General features: G+C 37.2%; 1 protein-coding gene across 2 annotated transcripts in view; it reads right to left on the bottom strand.

Annotated features, from left to right (window-relative positions):
- The window catches only part of LOC109676727 (tubulin-specific chaperone cofactor E-like protein), a 131,274-nt gene extending 116,902 nt beyond the window's left edge, over nt 1-14,372 (bottom strand). Inside the window, exons 1-3 of one of the 2 annotated variants that reach the window (XM_074066521.1) lie at nt 8,564-8,701; nt 7,038-7,179; nt 5,120-5,259 (exon numbers count right to left, since the gene is read on the bottom strand). In XM_074066521.1, the coding sequence (XP_073922622.1) occupies nt 5,120-5,259; nt 7,038-7,170 (273 nt within the window). In that variant the 5' untranslated portion in view covers nt 7,171-7,179; nt 8,564-8,701. Of the gene's footprint in view, nt 1-5,119; nt 5,260-7,037; nt 7,180-8,563 lie in introns of both variants that reach the window. The other variant, XM_020186444.2, reaches the window with a different exon arrangement.
- Nucleotides 14,373-15,252: the final 880 nt, after the last annotated feature.

Genomic DNA, 15,252 nt, shown 5'->3' on the forward strand with positions numbered 1-15,252 from the left:
TTAATTATTTAGCTAGCAACTTGACAGACAAGAGAGGAAATGACTGAAATTTTAACTGTTGCATAGTATTAGTCTCTTTGATATAGTTTATTTCATTGAATTCTCAAAACAACTTGCAAGATAAGACTACTTTCACTCTAGTAAGTGAGGAAACTGAAGCTGAGGCATTAAATAATTTGACCAAGGTCTCACAGTCACAAATGTCAAAACTGAATTAAAAAATCAGAGCCATAACTCTTTCCAGTATACCTCAACTTCGTACATCATAAATATAACATGAAAAAACCTGAACAGACAAACTAGTTGACACAGTCAATGAGAAGGATTCACTTAAACAAGTATGGAATAAATGCTACATGCCCCACAAATGTATTAAGTAAGCATCAAACAGCCAGGCAATGTGGTAATTAAGTTATGGAAAAACGAATAGAAAAGAATAGTTAGCTTTAGTTTCAGAGTTAAAAACCTGGGTTTAACCAGGTCCAACACTTCCTAGTTGTGTGGTTTTAGACAAATGACTTAACCTTTTCAGTTTACTCATTACAAAATAGAGAAAGTATCCATCTATGTTCCAATTTTTTTTTTTTTTTTTTTTTGGTGTTACAGGGTTGGAACTCACAGCCTCACGTTTGCCTGTTCCAGGAATATAGATAGGATTAAATGAGATGCATGTGTAAGGCACTCAGCACAGCAACTATCACCTTTTTGAAATGTTTTCTTAGTACCCCCGCAATCACATGTAATCCATGAAAGCAGGACTAGTGGGCCACTTAGTATTTATCAAATAAACTAATGATACAAGATCATTCAATAGATGTAACTATTACTAATATGGTAAGAATGGTATGAGCCAATTTTTCAACCCTGGGTATTCATCAGAATCATTGGTAGAATTTTCAAAACATACAAATTCCCAGATTCCCCCATGAACTACAGAATCAAAACTTCACAGGTGGGACAAGCTTCAGGGCTGGGATATGGATATGGGTTTCTTTTCAGAGCTCTGGAGATACTACCAAAAGTATATCCAGAGGGGAGAACCATGGAAACTAAGGAGCTCTAAAATCAGAAAGGAACTCCCAGCAGGTTCAGAAAAGCATGGCAGAGGAAAAGGTCCTCGTGTTCACTATTTCATCTATTCCAAATACTAACCCTTTGTAGTGGGTACCACTCTTATTCTCATTTTGCAAATGAAGAAACAAGCTACCTTTTAGAGAAAATACACTAGGCTTTTCTGATAAAATATATAGAATTTATACCAGTCTGCACAGACTCTCTCTCTCAATCCTTCTTGTGATCAGGTGGTACCAAACATTTGTGCAAAGTATGGCAAGAATCAAGAGTTCAACCTGTGACTACAACACAGCAAATAGTGTGTACAGGGACCAGGCCTGTACTGCATTCTATGACATGAGTGACACGGAGGACTTTCATAAAGAAGATTATGACCAGTAATAGTTGACCTCTTTTAAGAGTGAAAAAAACCTGGAATTTTGCTCCATCTAAAGCATGAAGAATGACTGCTAATTATAAAACAACTGCAGTTAAATAGAAACAAAACAAGCCATCCCCCTACATTTCATTTTTAAAAAAAGAGGAAAATGCTCAAAAAATGGATAACTTAAGGGTTTTAAAACAATTTCTGGGAGACCTCCCACAACTAATAAATGTGTGATATAATCTTCATGGTCTGCACCTATACTATTGAACAATGAGAATATAGGTTTACAATGATGATTTGTATATCTTAAGATGTAAAGTTGGACTAGAATCTAATAATTCAAATAGAAAAGAAGGATATATGTTAGAAAGAAATGTTTTTTAAAGGGCAGAAGTAAAGAAGACTTTCCTTGCAACCTCAAATTGTAAGATTTGGGGAAATACAACATTGATTAACACAAACATTCCACTGAGTTTCTAGGGCAGTATATCAATTTTACTTTTTAAAAGTCTACAAATAAAAAGACTTCTCTAGCTGGAATTAGTTGAGTTTGCTCATGTGTAGAAACTCTGAGATGAACTTAGATCACCTCTAAGGCCTCCAAAGTTCCATGACTTAATAGGGCATCTTCCACTCTGGCTGCTAAAAAGGAAGAAACTAAAGATTTAAGGAAAATGGGGAAAAGGTTTTAAGATAATAATCTGTAATTTATACCCAAGCTACTCTCTACCTCACCTGACTGGCTAATTCCTCCCTCCTTTCAACTACTTGGTTTAATTTCTTTTATAAAATGGTTCTGAAAAGGAAAGGAGAAAAAAGGAGATGCCTTGGGAAAAGGTCACACAAAATTCTACTCAGCCAAAAATTTAAGACAATTGCTGAAAAATAAATTTTGTTTCACACATGGGTACTCAATTTTTTAGAAGGGTAAAGATAAATCTTTGCTTCCCCTCAAAAAAGTACAGTTCTCACCCATACGTGTTTTAAACTTTGGAAATACACCAGCCAAGAGTTTAATCTACAAAAAAAAGTTACTCATAATTCACAATCTTAGAGATCATTCAGCAAAATGAAAGAACTCACAACATTATTTTGTTCCACATTGCTATGTCAATACTGGCTGAGGTCAACTTAGTTAATGGCTAGGGTCAAATGATCTGTTTGGTAATCAGACATATGGGTTGTAATGGGGTTGAAGCCATTGAACTACGAGGTACTTGGTAGCCTGGCAAAGACTTTAATCAAAGCCAAAAATCAATATTTCCTTTGCTGTTAGTATTTCTCCCAACTCTTTATGCTCTGAAATATATTATATATATAGTTAGATAGATATTATATATATTATTATATATAATTGGGATCAACTACAGTCACAGTTATGGAGGAAATATAAAGAAATGATGTAAACAGAATAAACTGGAAAATGGGAAACTGAAATTAAGCAACTAATAACTGACCACCAACTACATGCAGAACACACACACTGAGCAAAGGCAGGTTACAAATAAATATGTGACCCGCTGGCTGTATGTCAGTGTGGCCTGAGAAACACTGTTGAAGCAGAGAAAAAGCTCAGCTACTTAGATCTAGGTACTGATCCACACTACATACATCTCCCCTCTGAAGTGGCAACTACATCATTATTAAACTGCTCCTACCAGTTAGTAAAAGTTCATGTGCATAGTCAAACATCAAAACAAAAAACACAAAACCTTTGTGAAATTATATACCCCCCAAAGAAACAAATTTAGAGGTTATGGTATATGAACACAGCAGCATTCAGTGGATGATTTGGTCTGACGTATCGCCCACACAGACCACAAATCTCACCAGAGCTTCCGTCGCAGGACTGAGGAGCACCAGCAAGGAGGAGGAGGATAAACGAGGTAGTCCTTTCCGCATTTGTGCAGTGTGAAAAGAGCATGAATGGCAATCGGGTGTCTTAGAGAACCAAGAGAGTGAAGACTGTCATTTCTTGAATAGTAAACTACACTAGTTGTTCAGATAAGTAAATAGGTAAATGTGAAAATAGAGATTATTTTTTTAAACAGCCCTATAAATCTGCATAATCATGTGACAGGTATCTCCAAGAATTCTGGTAAAAATCCTAATAAAAATAGGAAATATAACATGGCAGTTATCAGATTAAACAAGACCATGAAACATAAGAAAAGCTGAACAAACTATGTTATGGAGTTTTCTTAAACAAGAAAGCTGTCTTAGGATTTATACAGCACTTAACATCTACAAAGTGCTTCAATGATTGATTTCATCAGCAAGTCTGTCTCATTGATTACCAAACTGAAGCATGAAAGAATTAGGTGAGTTTCTTAAGATCACAGAACAAGTTGGAGCAAGTGGTCTTTAACAATCTTTAAGATATCATCATTTATTCATTAACATATTCAACATTCAACTACCTAGTATGCTGGGCACTGATGATAACAAAACACAAAACTCCTCCCTTGAAATAAGCTCACAGTCTAGTAGGAAAACTGTCAAATAAGCAAGTGACTACACCACTCTGTGGTAAGTCCTTTCACAGGAGTATGGCACAGGTGCTCTGGGATAATATGACTCTGCCTGAATGATAGCCAGGGAAAATTTCACAGAGAAATAGCAACGTGGGCTAAATCTTAAAGGATAAATAGGAAGTGGCCAGCAGACAAGAGGAAAAAGAGAGCAGTGAATTCCAGATGAATAGAAGCAAGGAAGTTTTTCATGACATGCATTTATCATGGGCTGCAACAAAAAGTACACAGCTAAAGATGGGGATGAAGTTCTAGAAACTACTCCAGGCCATATGATGGAGGGTCATGCTTAAGGAATTCAGACTCTAGTTACTAGGCAATGAAAGGCAACTGAAGGACTTTGTGTAGGGTACCATATGATGACTCATTTGCTAAAAGGAGCTGTGATGGCACCGTGGAAGACCAGAGGAAGCACGACAGAATCATATCCAGGAATGCCCACTAGGAAACTTCTCCTACAGTCAAAGCCAAAAAATACAAGCTTAAGATGAGGTAGGAGAAGAACCAAGTAGGAAGAACTATTTTTTCCTTATTCCTCATAGTAGCTTTTCTCAGGTCAAATTATAATCAAGTAGTTAATGCTGTCTTTAATAATAATGGAGAATGTTGTAATGCTGTTATCTGTGTACTTAGAAGGGCATTAATTATGTCAAACAACCAGAGAAACTTGATAATATATCAAAAGTTCTAAAATATTTGGAATAAATTTCAGTAGCAGAACATATTTTTATAATCTGAATATTTCCAAATCTTTGTTATAATCTTCAAGCTGTAGCAACTTTATGCCAATTTATAGTAATAAATGTTGAAGCAGAAGTAAAGAAAGACCATACGATGCATAAATGAGGAAATGACGGCGAACTTAACTCATTATTAGCAGTCAAAACCTCTGGAGACTCATCAAACTCTTAGTGCCTAGAATCAAGCCCCTCAGTGCTTTTCATTTGGTGAAAAAACAAGTTACAACAACAAAGCTATCTGAAAAATCACCATAGGTAGCTGATACAGTGATGTTTATCTTGAGACATACAGACAGTAAGACTCTCAAGTGAGAACCAGAATTCAGTCGTCAGAATGCATAATGACGTAAACAATGACATTATGTATCTCTGCCTTTCACCAAAACACAGTAATATAGAAATACTACCTCATGCCAGTCTTCGAGTTTGTTGTCAGAAAGGTCGAGTTCCGACACATGAGCACAGAAGGCAGCAATTTCTCTCTCATCTCCTGCACAGGTAATCCCACAGCTGTTCAACACTAGTACACTTGGGAGGTTGAGGCGATCTGAATCAGAGGATACAAAATACTTTCTACTTCAGCCTGGTTCTTGTGTGCATACATTTAGCCCCCAGGAATCATTAAGAAACAAAAATCAAACTGTGAAATTACACAAGGCCCTGGAAAATACAGAATATATGTAATAGTGTGCAAGGATCCTGAATCCTAAGGAGACACAGTTTGAGTGCCCAGCAGGCACTCAAAAATACTGAACCACTAGCACCAAAAAGTCCTCTAGGCTTTAACTCCTGGCAATATTATTTACCTCAATTACCAACAACACAGCCATTATACAATATAATCTTACCATCTGAACACTGGATCCATAAAAATTGTATCTGGACTACCATAACCTTTTTATTGACCTTGATTCTTTAACTTAGCTCAAAAGTATTCTGCCCAGCTCTTTTTTTCTGTTTGATGTGTGTCTTTAGCTTTTGCTGCCTTTGAAACTACTAGGTGATTTATCTGCCAAACAACTTTGTTCTTCAAGTTCGTATCATTCAAAACATCTTCTTCACCTAAGTGAACTGCACAAAACTTTGCATTTGTTTCTTTTGTGCTTGTCTATCAATTATTCTCCTATTTTTTATCCATGTATAATTTGTCCCTTATGAAAATTAACCTTCTTTCAAAATATAGCTGTAATGGGAGACAGGGTTTCAGAATCTCAAATAGTTGATGAATTTGGTCAAATTAAGATAACTCCCTGATTACTGCCTGGGTCAAAAATATGTATGTCAATAAAATCACTCTTATTGTCTCTACTAAAAATGATAATCATGAAAACTCAACCACTCTTTCCCCCTTTAGAACAAAACAAGGATTTATGAAGGTCATATCTTATTAATGGAGGTCTCAAATAACATGGTTTTTCACTTCAGTACTTTCAGTATCAAATTTCTCAGAATGGGAATTGATCCTGGAAAAAAAATGTACTAAATAAAAAGTCTACTTCTCTCTGCCATTCCAGGTAACATGGCAGTGATAATTGTATTGAGAGAGAACACCTAGCAACAAAGAAACTAAAATGAGTCACTATTAATCCCTTTCAATTACAAAAGACTGCTTCCAAGAGCTGCTAAGTACAACATTAAGACAAAAGATGAGCAAGAAACAAGCCTTGCACATGTCTAGAACTTTGCTTGCATGCAATGCTGCTTCTAAAATGTTTCTGTCACATCTCTAGGCAATTCTATATTTTTTTTTCTTTTCTTCCTTCCTTCTTTTCCTTTTTTTTTTTTAAAGGTGTTCTGGGCTTTGAACTCAGAGCTTTCTGCTTACTAGACAGGTGTTCTACCGCTTGAGCTACGTATTAAAGAGCTAGTTCAAGTCTCACAACTTTGAACCTTTAATCATTTAACTGTCTTCTAAATTTCTTTCCCAAACATTGGGCCATTCATTTGGTTCAACATAAACCATCTTCTGTTATACCTTTGTAAATGTGAATGTCTGTAATCCAATCCAAGACTTACTAAGGCCCTTTAAGGCACAGGCCAGCCTTGTACTATTTTGTATCCTGAGTTCCTTGAAAGAATATGCACTTGAAATATTATCACTAAAGAGATAAGTAAAACCAAAGCATTTCTTGGCCAATCTGGAGAAAAACAGTCCCATGAGGTTCTTAAAAAGCAACAAAAATAAACAAACAAAAAACAAAACAGAAGTTGTAACAAGGGGTAAAGACTATTTGACTCATAATTCAAAATAAAGGAAATCACTTGCAAACAAGGCAGTATTATGATCAAACTTCCTAAGTAAGCTTCAGTAAACACGTTTCTTACCTTTCATAGGAGAGCCCTGAGGTGTGGCTGGGACATGAACGCCTATCCCAGGGCCACGGCGGTAAGGAAAGTTTTCAGGACTGTATTTTTCACATAACACTTGCATAAAACTTCTCCCACTAGGTTGGTCCATCTTTCTTTCCTAAAATTCCACAAGAAATCATCAAAATTATTTATTTACTCATACAAGAAATATTTATAGAAAATCAATTATTTACCAGGCACTCAGCCTGACACAGAATACGTGGTCACTACCCCCAGGAACTTACACTGTTGTGAGACCACATGATTTAGAGAACTACACAGTCAGATACATGACAGCAATAATAGCTTAGCATATGATATTTGCAACACAATAAAAAGTACTCCAAGATTTAGAAGTGGAGCTGTCACTTCCAACCAAGAATAACGAGGCTTTTCACTGGTTCATAATGTTCATGTGGTAAGTGATTGAAAAAAGGGCTAAAAGAGAAGGGACAGATTGATCATTGGGTGAAGTAGCTTGTATGAACCCTTTAATATCTGTCCCTTGAAATTCATTCTCCTCTTCCGCAGTAACAGAACATTTCATTGTACACATAGCTACTTGTATTTAGAAATGAATACATAATTACGTTCTAGCTTGTAGGACAAAGTATTCTGTGGCAGCTCCAGGAATCATTTTTAAGACTATTTGACCTTCTTTGTTTCTTTCTCCATTCTACTGCCCAGAAAACAGATGGCGCACTGGACCACAAGCCCAAGGACTACACCCTAATGAAAGTGGAGCAAAGAGCTGAAGGGACTTGTGTCACTGAGAACTTCATGGAACTGAGCTGCCACACTGGTACATATCTTTGAAAATCCCAGTGACCTATTTTTCAATTTTCTGGTCATTAGGTAGGACCTAAGCCTACCTAATACAGAGTATTACTTCTTTTGGTTCTGAGCTTGGGTAGATAAGAGTTAATATTAAACATGATGTTTGATAGCCTTATAATCTATTATCTTAAGGGACTAGGTTATGCTCTATATTAAATACCAACCAAAATTAAAGGCAGGGAGAAGACTTAGGAAGATACTGCAAAGAAATACAATAATGATAAAGGCCTGAAGTGATACAGTGGACAAAGAATTAGCAAGCAGAAGCAGATTGAAGATAATTTTAGAAAGCAAGTTTTTCAGGAAGTCCCTGCAAGCTTTGCAGGGACTAAGGAAGAAGGTAGTCAAGGTTGGCCCTCGGGCTTCCAGTACAGCTGACTATTAATTAGTGAAGAAAATACCATCATAGCCAGTTCTAAAGGGGAAATGATGAATTCTACTTTACCCATGTCCAACTGGAAGCATCAAACTGGACATCAGCAGAATACAGAAGTGTTACCAAGAACAGAAGGACAACAGAACTATGAGCTCATTGATTGTTTAAGGCAAAGGCAGGAGAGCCATCAGAGGCAATGGTCAATTTCTTTTGTTAAAACAGTAGAGACATGGACATGGTTGTAGATTACAAGAAGCCAGGGGAGCTGGTGAAGGCTGGAAGTACTTACCCCTGAAGACACCGGGAGGAGTGCGTATTCAAGCAGATAGCGCTCTGAACTGCTTACGATTAGTGGTGACACATAGTTACTTCACTGTCTTGGCACTGGTCCACTTGTCCTTATAAAGTTTAATTATACTGAACATCAGGTATTTTTCTCATTTGATTATCCTGACTCCACCATTAAATTATAAGGTTTACTTCAGGTTCAATTCATAGCATCAGGCACAGAATATCATACATGGTGAGGACTTGATAAATGTTGCTGAGTGTTGAAATCACTGGCCTCCAGAGTGCTGAGTAGAAAAGCGGAGAATTCAGGAGTGGATTTAAGCCCTACTCAGATTTCACCATTAATAGGCAAGTCACTGTATTTCTCTGGGACTCAAATGTCTTCATATAAAGAATAAAATACTGACATCTACACTACTGAGATTACAAGGTTGCTACAGAGCCCTAAAATATGTGGACACTCTATTTGGGTTATGGGGCTATTGTAAAGTTCTAAAACATACACATGCTACTAATTATAGGAGGACATTATAGTAAGGTAGAAAGTACACAGATATAGGAAATGTTTTCTCACTAGCAAGGTATACATAAGCTAATTATTTAACCTCTCTCTAACTTTTTCACCTATGAATAGTCTAAACCTTCCCCTCAGGTTTGCAGTAAGAATTTGCAAAAGGGCTGGCAATGTCCTGGCACAGCTATATGGCAGGCAGAGATAGGAGGATAATGGTTTAAGGCCAACCAAGGGAAAAAAGTCAGTGAGACCCTATCTCAAAAAACAAAGTGGACATGGTGGTATACATCTATAATCCCAGCTAGGCAGGAGGAAGAGGTAGGAGGATCATGGTCCAAGGCTGGCCCTGAGCAAAAAGCATGAGACCATATCTGAAAAACAAATAAGCAAAAAGGGTTGAAGGCATGGCTCAAGTGGTAGAACACTTGCCTAGCCAAGTGCAAGGTCCTGAGTTCAAACTCAGTACTGCCAAAAAAAAATCTGAAAAAAAAAGCATGAATACAAAAGTAGTCATTTAACTTGGCCTTTGTCTTCTGCACTTTGTAAAATCAGTTCACGAATGCCTAGAACATAGCAGACACTCAACAAGCATGTGTTTTATCTTAATAACTTACAAAACATTGGATTATGGAGTACATTTCATAATGAGTATATCACAAGTCACCTGGAAGACAGGGCTGCCCCCTATATAAGATCTTCATTTGTGAGCTTAAGAACAGAACCTGTGGTTCTGCAAGAGACGGTTTTTCTTCCTACCTACATAGAGTGGATGGGTGTCTGCATAGAGTTGGCAGCTATGCTGAGAATGACTGTGTCAAATTTTGAACTGGGTTGTGTTCCTGTTGGGCTTTGGGCAACTGCAGGTTGAAAGGTACTTTCTAATGTAAACGTTTATCACCACCAACAGCAAACAACACAGAGCACGTACTCTGCTAGCAATGGGCACCAGTGCTCCTGTCGAAGGTCTGTCTCAAACAGCATGCCAACAGAATTCTCAGAAATGTTTAACAAAAACATCAAACAAGTTACATCACTATCTTCCATACAACTGGCACTTGAAAAGAATAAAAAGTGTGTAGGGAAGGTGAACTGTTCCTGTTGAAATAATAGTCACTGTGTTTTAGCAGCATCTTTTATCTAGAAGCTTCAGAACCACTTAGCCTATGTGATTCAAGGCTAGTAATCTTAGACACAATGGAAATAGAGACAAACTGGGATAATACAACATTAAACACATACTCAAATGAAAGTAAGTCCAAGTAAGCAAGCAAGCATGGAAACTGAAGCTTTCTCTCATGGCCTCAAGCCCACAAAACACTTCCAGACATTCTGGATTTTTTAAAAATATTATTATTATTATTATTATTTTAAGACTACAAAATCATATCAGGCACATTCACTGTCATTTTCCAGGATACATTATGGACTAGCTTTCCAGGAATGCAGATGGTACACACATGAATGCATGGGTTTTGAGTTCATACCATAAGACTTCAGAACAGACTGGTAACTTAAATCTACTCTAAATGTGTTGGAGCCATTTGAGGAGGAACAGCAGGTGGGAAAGGAGGGCTGAAAACCCAAGACTGAAAAATGAGGAAATGCAGGATGGAAAAAGATCTTTAACTGGAGCTTTTTAAGTTTTTTTTTTTTCAGAGGGGAGGGGGTTGGTGGGTAAACTATGACTTTCTGGAAATAAAAGGTGTCAAATTACATCAGTCTACCTCCACAATTGGCAGAGTTCTAATGCATTTGTAAAACCATTCTGAATTGGTGTTTAAAGCCAGGGAGCCAAGGATCTTGGGTGATGCTATTTGGTTCCATTACCAAGTTGAGGGGTATGCCTGTGAAAATCTCAAATCCTTTGTATGGCAAGATCCTAACCATATCTTCTTGCAAAAAAAAAAAGTGCTTGAAAAAAGTCAGAATAAACCACAAGTGTCCAGAGCCCTTTGGCGGTGGGTTAATATTAAATAGAACATGGACATGCAGTTACCTGTATCACATCACTCCCCAACAATCTGTGCTTTAAGTTCCCAATAAAAGGGTCAGACCAAAATCAGTATGAAACTTAACACCACTAAGAACAGAAAATAGGCCAAATCTAACCAAAAACATGAAGATCTACAGATGTAAGCTTATGCTGCAGTTATACAACATCAATATTTATCTCACCAAGAAACAATGTGCAATAGTATAGTTCATAAAGTATAAACACTACCAGCCTCACTCACAACTTCTGAGAGATATAAATACTACCTCAGAGAGTGACAAAATATAAGCATTAAATCTTATAAAAACAGATTTATCAGCATGTATATGCATAGACTTTGTAAGGAAGTAATAGAAATGAGTAAAAGTAGTCCAATAGCTGACTCCAAGACAGAAGAAATGATGAAGGGTAGAAAAGAGATTTACTTTTCTATGTCTATCTCGAACCATTTCAATTCACCAGATCCATACATCATCTTCTCAAAATGCAGAATATTTTAAAATAACGTTATCTGGGAATGACCTAATAATTTGTCAAAGGGTTTTTGCTTCCTATTACAAAGTTTTCTATGAAAAAAAATCCAAGTTAGAATTTTGTATGTGGGATATACATTACTGTAATACATTTTAAAGAAATTGTGGAGGAAGAAAAGAGAAAATGGGTGCCCAAACAGAACCAGATCACTTTGTAAAAGAGAATCAGGAAAGTAAAAGCAAGCAGAGACAACACACACCTGAACCTAAGAACCAGACTACAATGAGATGAGGAGGGATAGAGATGGACTGGATAGCTGGGAAGGTGACAGTCCCAGATCTGGGTTCTGCTAGTCTTCTCTGTGACTTTCACGAGACAAGGAATAGTATCTGCAGTCCTGCAGATTCACTGCCTTTGCTAGACAAGTCCAATGTGTTCATAAAAGTGACACAACTTTATTCAAATTATTCTCACTGCAGCCACAACCACACCAAGAGGTGGTGATGTCTTAGGGACTTTGGGAACTTCAAGTCACCATGTCACTACTGACTGTGAAGACTCCAAAGAACAGCAGGAAGCAGCTGCTCCTGCAGGTTCCAAAATTCTGGAATAATAGATGGCTGGGAACTGAGTTATGCTTTTGAAAAAGCATTCATTTAGGATGGGGTTAAATCTTTAGGAAAATTTTCATAGCTTTATAAAAAGAAAATACACAATTCAGAGTTACTTCGGTCATTTGATGTGGCTCCATTTTATATACGAGTCAATCTAATCTATTTATTACAGAAGGGCAGGAGAAAACTACACTCTAAAAGCTACCTGAAAGAATTTTGCTAATAAGATTTGAAAACAAAACTGGCTCAACATTTTGGCCAAAGACTCCACAACTTCACCTGTAGGTGAAGATGATCTTTATTTACTCAGGTGATATTTCAATGCTGGTGATTTTTTTCTTCACATAGATGTCTGTTTCCTTCAAAGACAACCTGAGAATGGGAATTTCTTTACCAATTGTTTAATAACAATGAAGTCAACGAATTTAGTTTTCTCTGCTATTTCTTTTTGTACTACACTGTAATACCAGTCAGGCTTGTTTGCCCATCCATGTATGTATAAAATAGGTGCTCTCACAGACCTTATTTCATTTAGTTCAGTTCAACATTACCAGATATTGAATTTATGGGAGAGTGAATGAAACCCAAATCCTGCCTTCAGGGCAGCCACCATCTAGAAAGAAAAACATGAGAAAACACATACCTCAAACAAGCCACACAGAAACAGTGAATTAAGGCACAAGAAGTGACTAGCATGATGAAGGAAGGAAGGCAGTAACTCTTGAGCCACTGTGAAAGATGAAGATTTAGTTTGTAGAGTGGGAAAGGAGGTTCCAGGCATGGAAACAATGGTACATGATCAGACATAAAAGACCCCAAACACAGGTTAGCAGCAACATAAAATCCATATGGTTGGGGTGAGAAGGCAGCAGACGCAACCACAGAGGAGGTCAGATCATGACTGACCTTGCCCAGGCTGGACTTTATCCTGCATAGATAAAATTTTGATAAATCACTGTGAACAGAGTAGAAGGATTCTGATCTTATCACAGAGAATACAGAGAAGTCAAAACGAGAATTTAAAACTCCCTAACAGCCTGGGCAATTAGGAGTGTGCTCACCTCAGGGGAGTCAAGGGAGCAGAAACCATGGTACAGGGAGTTAAGGAAGTACGTGGACATTCAGATGAAAGTGAGAGATGGGAATGACGATGAAGAAAACCCAGAGTTAAGAAAGAGTCTGAAGAGGAAAATCTTCTGGATATCTTTCAAGAATCCCTTAGGATTACTAGCTTTCTTAATTTTTGCTGTTTTTTGTTTGTTTGTTCATTTGGTTTTTGTTACTGCTTCATTTAACCTGCTTTGTAGAAAGTCTTCTATTTTTGAATAATTGCTCATGGAACCCAAATCCTGGTAAGATTCTTGGACAATTTAAGTAAATGGCATTTTTGCTTTGTTTTTGAGATACAGTCTCACTAAATAGCCCAGGCTGGCTTCAAACTCATGATCTTCCTTCCTTGGCTTCTGGATTACAAATGTGTACTATCATTTGTGACTAAATTAATCGTTCTGATTCTCAGTTCAAGCACATCTCCGATAAAAGAGAATCATTCTGGGAAAGCATATAAGTATGTTATATATTCTTCTCTCCAGCAAAGTTGTTTTTTTTGTTTTGTTTTGTTTTTTTAAGATACTGGGGTTTGAACTCAGGGCCTCACACTTGCTAGGCAGCTGCCCTACCACTTGAGCCACTCTGCCAACCCTTTCTTTTTGTTGGGTATTTTTGAGACAGCGCTTCTCAAACTATTTGCCTGAGGCTGTCTTTGAACCTCGATCCTTCTGATCTGTGCCTTCTGAGTAGCTACTATTACAGGCATGAGCCACCAGCATCTGGCAGGAAAGATTTTTAAAAATCAATAGGTAAAAGTCCATTAATCAGCTGTTCTCTAAATACTTGCTTTTTAAAAACCTAATACCCAATCTAATTTCTTTTAATTTCCAAATGAAAAATAAGTAAACAAAACCTCTAACTCCCACCCATAGGATTCCCTTCTGATTAGCTAGGTTAAGCATGGAAATTAGGCGTTACCAAAAGCTTTTCCTATCTGAAGTGGACTCCAAGCCACAGCTCTACTTGCAGACCAGACTTCAGTGATGGATCAGCAAGTGGACTAAGCTTGGGGTGCGCCTTATGTGCACATATCCTTCTAGTCCATGGTTTCCATACTGTGTAGATACCTATTTCTTTTTTGTTAATAAATTTTTTATTAGGATATATTCATGATACAAGGGGTTTTCATAGTGACAATTCCAATTAGACTTATGTTATACATTATTTACATTGCTCCCATCAGCTCTCCCCCTCAGCCCCCTCCCCACCCCACTTAAAGTAATTACAAGAGGTTTTCTAGTTCTGTTTCATACAGGTATATGAAGTCCATCTACCATATACCATCACCTAATCTCCTTAGTGCACCCACACACACACTACTATCCACCCCTGCATATACTGTGCCTATTTTACAGTCCTGGTTTTCATAGTTAATATCTGAGTTGATATTCAGAGGGGTGTCTCAATGTATGCTCTCTGTGGGTATGCTTTACTTTGGCCTGTTCAATCCCTCAGAATTTCTCACTCAAAGATGAAGGTCTTTTTAGATGCATAGTTTTACAGCCTACCTTTTTGCTACAAAGTTCATAAAAAATGTGCATGTCAATAAATACATGTTTACAGAATCATTTTTAAGATGTATAAAGTATTGTTAGTAATATTTTTACGGTTGAAGTCACATGCAGCATCATCTTTCCTATCTAAACACTTCAAGTTCATAGTCTGAGTCAGTGTAACCAGGCTGGACAGTCTCATTCTGCATGGCGCTTCCAACTTCATTTATCTAAAAGTATGTACACCTGCAGTTCCACCTCAGGTACTGTCCTGGAACACTATGTAATATATCCAAGTGGATGTCCTCCTTGGATGAAAAGTAAGGAAAACAAGTTAATTCTAGAAGCTTTTTACTAATAATTCACTAACTTAACTCTTAGCATTCCAAATACAAAGTGAGTCTAGCTGATAAATTCATTATCATAGCACCCCTGTCATGATTTCACACTGCATACTTCACTACATCTGAGTGTAGTATTGTGACATAT

Source organism: Castor canadensis, chromosome 2 (assembly GCF_047511655.1).
Source record: "Castor canadensis chromosome 2, mCasCan1.hap1v2, whole genome shotgun sequence".
Taxonomy (NCBI): Eukaryota; Metazoa; Chordata; class Mammalia; order Rodentia; family Castoridae; genus Castor; species Castor canadensis.